This window comes from Dioscorea cayenensis, chromosome 11 (assembly GCF_009730915.1).
Source record: "Dioscorea cayenensis subsp. rotundata cultivar TDr96_F1 chromosome 11, TDr96_F1_v2_PseudoChromosome.rev07_lg8_w22 25.fasta, whole genome shotgun sequence".
Taxonomy (NCBI): Eukaryota; Viridiplantae; Streptophyta; class Magnoliopsida; order Dioscoreales; family Dioscoreaceae; genus Dioscorea; species Dioscorea cayenensis.
Genome location: NC_052481.1, coordinates 13,328,955 through 13,334,648, shown reverse-complemented (window position 1 = coordinate 13,334,648; position 5,694 = coordinate 13,328,955). Strand labels below are relative to the sequence as shown.

Below are 5,694 nucleotides of genomic sequence, written 5' to 3'. Positions count from 1 at the left end.
CCCTCACTTCAAGATAAAAGAACGTATGAAGTGAGGGAAGTCAACCCACTTCCCACAGTTCCCCAACACTTCAGTCCAAATGAACAGATCCTAAATCTACCAATTATTCAACTCGAGATTTAATAAATGAAAAGAATATAAATTTATGGATAAAAAAAAATTTATTTGTGTTATTATCCAATAATTTATAAGTATTTATAAATTTATTAAAAATAATTATTTAACTAATAAAATATTTAATATTTTGTATAATTCAAACAATAAGTGGAAGATCCAAAATTTTACCTGCATCTTGCTTTTTTTTCTCAAATTAACCTAAAATTTCTTAAAATATAATGTTCATAATTATAAAAAAATAAAATATTTTTAACGCCTGAACAAAGAGACTGGTTAAAAAAAAATTGTCTTTGACGCATTTATAAAAACAGCATCATATTAAGAGCCTTATAAAAAAAATTTAATTATTGTATATATCCCTATAATTGTGTACTTTTGTCTTTTTAGTCATAATATTTTTAAGTACAATTAAATACTCATATTTAGTCGAATTGCATCGTTCTAGTCCACAGCAATATTTTTAGGTATAATATATACCTAAAAATATTGCAATGACTAAAAAGATAAAAAATACATAATGACAGGGACTTGTACAGCAATTAAGTCTATAAAAAATTTAATATTTTGAATAAATATTTTATTGACCCACTAGCCGAAACGGCATGATATTAAAAGCCCTATCCTGACAAATATTTTTTTTAAACATACATAAAAATTCATATTCAAAACCACTCCCGCTCAACACATCCTTGTTGGTTAAAAAAATAAAATATTTTCAGGTTGCTCATTCGCAGGCACATTTATTAAAATTAATAGCATTATATAGATATTTTAATAAACACAAAAAAAAAAAACAATTTTACAAAAATAAAGCACGAGCAATTCATGTGTCAAATACTAGTGGTATTGGTATCAACACAGCTTCTGACAAACAAAATGAGATTTTTCCCGGCCATGGATAAAAGAAAACCAATAAAAATCAGTCCGCAGTAAAAATTTCTATTTTCTTCAAACTTTGTAAACATCCTACAACTGAGATGATATGTGAGATCAAGTAACAAATTTTCTATTAGCCTGGCAACACTGAAACAAAACACAAATAGCTCTTCCATCCCAAAGTACAACACCACCAGGATACAGTCCAGGTATTCACACAGGAAACACAGCCCATCAAGGACAACAGATCAAAACAAAAACTACGCCGGCAACAGATACCCTTGATCCAACATTTCAAGATACCAGCCTTACATTAGGTAAAAAAATACTGCAACAGTTCATGCCAAGTAATCAAGTGAGAAACACCCCCCTCCCCCACCCACAATAGTGCCTCAACAGACAAGTGAGGACCAAAGGGATGCTGCACTTGGGAGATGAGTACATGATGCCCACCGAATGACAGACTCTGAGACCATTAGATCAAGCTGATCCAGCTCACCAAGACCAATGGTGTGGTTCCTCCTGCTGTGCAAGCCGATGACTCGTGAACTGACACCCAACCCTCTTCTGAATTCTGGTCTTTTATTATCAATTTCTCTGATTTCATGTGCAGAACTTGCAGAGGAATCTGGAGGCATGAAAAGTTTCTCACAGCTAGAATCTGAAAACCGGTGAAAAGTAAGATCAGTCTTAAGTTTGAGGGGAAAAATGAAAACAAGATCTGATGCCCGAGTACAGTTCTACCTATTTGGGTTGTATTGGGAGCCACCATGTTGATCTGCGAAGCAGATTCAGATTGTTGCTCACCAGAGGAAGATGGACTTAGAAAAGAAAAGCTCGAAACAAATGGAACTGAAGTTGAGAATCGAGGACTGCTACACTCGCAGCTGCAGTCAAAGGAGAAACCTGTACCAGTAGAGGGTGTGGTTTCAACAAGGAAGGAGGAGAATGATGACCTACACGTAAATGCTGAGGACTGGTCCTGCTGGTTTTCACAGGGTATAGGATTATCCAGGCCAAAACTGAAATCACGAGTTTTGCAGATGACAGAAGTAGATAAAGTAAAGCCTACTAAATCTTTTTGCCCAAAACCAAATTCATTACTTTTGCTATTTGGGCTTTGAGCTTGCTGCGCAATGCCCTTGACCCATGGATGATCTGTGAAAAAAGCAGAAACGTTATCTAAGAACTGCAACTGCTATATTTTGAATCACCTTCCACATGAATATTTCATGGGAGATGAATCTGCAAGATGATAAATTTGTCTTCAGCATTTAAGTAGTTTCCATGACTATAATAATAACAAAAGAAAAACCATGATTCTCAAAAGCAGATACATTAAAACACCAATATCATTTGATTGCAAGGATGAAGAAGAAATTATAATGAAGGGTAAATTTTTTAGTAAATCACCAAACTTTGACTAATTTTCACTTTGATCACTGAACTTCAATTTGTATCAATTTGATCACTCAATTTTAATTTCATTTCACTTGATAGTAAATCAAGAGATTTCAACCTCCAAATGAATGATGTGGCTCTTTTTCGATGATGTGGACACCTCTAATAGACTTAATAATGTGTCAATGGGAGGACTAACGTAGATTTTTAAACAGCCATGTAATCAATTGGGGGTTGAAATCCTTGATTTATTACCGGTTGAAATAAAATTACAGTTGAGTGACCAAATTGATACAAATTGAAATTCGGTGATCAAAGTGAAAATGAGTCAAAGTTTAGTGTCCTAAAAAATTTACCCTTATAATGAATGGTGGCTAAATGCTGATTCTAATAAATCTGACGCCGCTTGCCATTATATTAGTTCCTTTAACTACGTTTAAGTATCTGGACAAAATACTAGGATAAGAAAGTCAAGCCAAAAAACAAATAGTTATAGACGAGATCGATGAATACTGACAATTTTGTTTCATTATCGTATGAAGAACAGGAGAGATTTGTGCATTTACGATCCTGATAACATTCGAACATTAATATCTGAAAAAGTAAGTTTTTAAAATGCACTCTTAAATTCAACTAAAGGTCACAAAAATGGTAAGGTAAAGAATCTCTGCAAGACAAACCAAGGAATTAGCCTCCAATAGACAGAATTTAAACAAACAATTCAAGCTCACCTAAAACCTCTTTGGCGCTGAGCCTCCGAGAAGGATCCCTACAAAGCATTCCTGCAATCAAATCTTTTGCAGATTCAGATACATGATCCCATGGATCAGAAGGAAACCGCAATTCAGCAGACCTAACCGAATCAAAAATTCTCGACTTTGTCTTCCCCCTAAAGGGAGGCATCCCACTCAGAAGAATATACAGAATAACCCCCGCACTCCAAACATCAGCTGCTTGATTGTAACCCCCAGCTAGCACCTCAGGAGCTATATAAAAAGGACTCCCTACAGTCCCATGCAAGCTCTGACCTGCAAAAACCAATTCCAGATCAGAACTCATTAAGCACAAATAAAAGGTCCAAAACCTATAAGTGATTCTGAGAATCCCATGAATACCAGGTTTGATATAAGTTGCAAGCCCGAAATCCGCCAGCTTAATGGGGGACGACAATGACTTGGTAGCCAACAAAATGTTCTCCGGCTTGAGATCCCGATGAACAACACCCTTATCGTGACAATACATCACCACTTCCATAAGGCACTGGAACAAAACCGCAGCCTCTGGCTCAGGAAACCGGCCATGCTTCTCAAGCCGATGGAAGAGCTCTCCGCCTGCACAAAGCTCCATGACAAGGTGCACAAATCTAACATCCTCATACACAGCCTTGAGGTCAACCACATTTGGGTGGCCTGAAAGCCTGGCCATGACCTCAATCTCAAGCTTCACACTTCTGAGGTCATCCGGGCAGAGAAGGCAGTCCTTAGCAATAGATTTACAGGCCAATGTCTCGCCGGTGAGCATATCAGAGCATGCTCGGATAAGCCCGAACTGTCCCGAGCCCAACTTCTGGCCAAGTGTGTACCTGTCCTCAAGGTAGGAGATATGGGGAGTCTCCAAGATGGGATCTTTGAGACCAGGAACCTTGTAGCAGTTGCAAGGGAGGTCGATGCCATTGCTCCTCGCGACAGCCATCAGATAAGAGGTCTGCTTATTGGTCTCAAAGGCAAATCAATCCCAGTATCGAATCAAAACCCATGCGTTCTTATCATAATACCTCACCTAAAAAACAACACCACAAAATTCATCAAAGAAGCAGTTTTATTTCCAATCGTTATCCCCAATTTCATTACAGTGATATTCGAAGAACAAAACCCTAGACTCCGTATTCCCAACAAGCCGAGGGATCCAAGCGGGAAACAAAAACGAAGTTCAAAAATTCGACTATTAGCTGAATAAAGATATCAAATCAAGATCTAAACCCTAATTGCAAAGCCCAGAAATTTCACAAACCCAACCTTAAAACAAACCGAAACATTCCCAAAAATCCACCTAGAAAACCCAAACAAGACCGGATCATCACTGAAAACATCAGAAAGCTTCCATTCTGAAACAATTCCAGCAAATAAGAAGCATAAATAGGTGCAAAATCAACAGATCGGATCAAATTAAACTCATTCAACCAACTGAAATTAAAAAATAATTTAAAGAAAAACAAAAAACCAAAGAAAACCCCACAGGAACAGCAACACCAACAATAATAAGAGAGAGAGAGAGGGCTTGCCTTGGAGCAGAACAAAGACAAGTTAGTAGTTCCAGCGGAGAAGAAAATCACGGTTTCGCAAGAACCAGAGAAGAAGAAGGAGAAGGAGAAAGGCTGCGTGTAAGCGTCCCCACGGAATTCCGGTGGAGTGGAGTGGAATCCCACTTTCAACTTTCAAGTGCTATTACTTATAACAAAAATTTTTTTATTTGTTTTATTTGTCTACTTTTATATTTATTAAGAGGCTCAGCCACCCCTTGAAATTTCAAAAATATTTTCCCATTCTTCCTTTCGGTTTTTATTTATTTAATTTTTTAAAATAATTCATATTATTATAACGGTGTATTAGATTGGCAAAAATTTGAGTTACCATACAGCACAAGTTCTTTTTTCTTTTTTGATTTATAAAAATTTTCTTTGCGAAAAACTTAATAACCAAGTTCAAAATGTGTTGGATGCAATAGTGTCATAGAGCTCCAATTGTGGTAGTAGTCTTATAATTTAATCCCTATTTTAGTCGGGTAAAGTTTTGAGGTACAGTATAGCACAAGTTCTCTTATTCTTTGTTTAATTTTTTAAAAATTTGGTTTGCAAAAAGCTTAATGCCTAGGTTTGAAATGTGCTGGATGCAGCGGTGCCATATAGCTCCAATTGTGGTAGTAGCTTTATATTTCAATCTCTATTTTCGGTCGGATAAAATTTTGAAGTACAGCATAACACAGGTTCTTTTAAAGCTTGTTTGATTTTGTAAAAATTTAATTTGTTAAAAAGTTTAATGCCGAAATTTGAAATGTGCTAGATATAATGGTGCCATAGAGCTCCAATTGTGCGAGCAACCTTATAATTTAACCCCTATTTCGATTGGGTAAAAACACATAAGCAAAATCTAAATGCTGCTTCTGCTCATGCCCCCGATTACTTATGCTGGTCTTACTTAAAAAAATCAACTATTTCATCCTCTTTATAAAGTCAATATAGAAATTCATATCATTATATAAACATTAAAAAAAAATTCATACAATTAAAAACATCAAAAACCT

At 36.1% G+C, this 5,694-nt stretch overlaps 1 protein-coding gene across 1 annotated transcript; it reads right to left on the bottom strand.

The window, feature by feature from the left end:
- Nucleotides 1-1,044: 1,044 nt before the first annotated feature.
- LOC120272279 (calcium-dependent protein kinase 26) lies at nt 1,045-4,827 on the bottom strand. The gene is made up of 6 exons (XM_039279052.1): nt 4,676-4,827; nt 3,510-4,173; nt 3,126-3,422; nt 1,738-2,151; nt 1,380-1,654; nt 1,045-1,345 (listed from the first exon to the last, which is right to left on the bottom strand). The coding sequence occupies exons 2-5, from the start codon at nt 4,084-4,086 to the stop codon at nt 1,386-1,388; spliced, it is 1,557 nt and encodes a 518-aa protein (XP_039134986.1). The 5' UTR covers nt 4,087-4,173; nt 4,676-4,827; the 3' UTR covers nt 1,045-1,345; nt 1,380-1,385.
- Between the last annotated feature and the right edge of the window lie 867 nt (nt 4,828-5,694).

Coding starts and splice junctions, on each gene's coding strand:
- LOC120272279 (XM_039279052.1), bottom strand. CDS start 4,086: ATGGCTGTCGCGAGGAGCAATGGCATCGACCTCCCTTGCAACTGCTAC. Junction 3,423..3,509: donor TGCAACTTATATCAAACCTG/GTATTCATGGGA, acceptor TGGTTTTTGCAG/GTCAGAGCTTGCATGGGACT. Junction 1,655..1,737: donor TCCCAATACAACCCAAATAG/GTAGAACTGTAC, acceptor ACCGGTTTTCAG/ATTCTAGCTGTGAGAAACTT.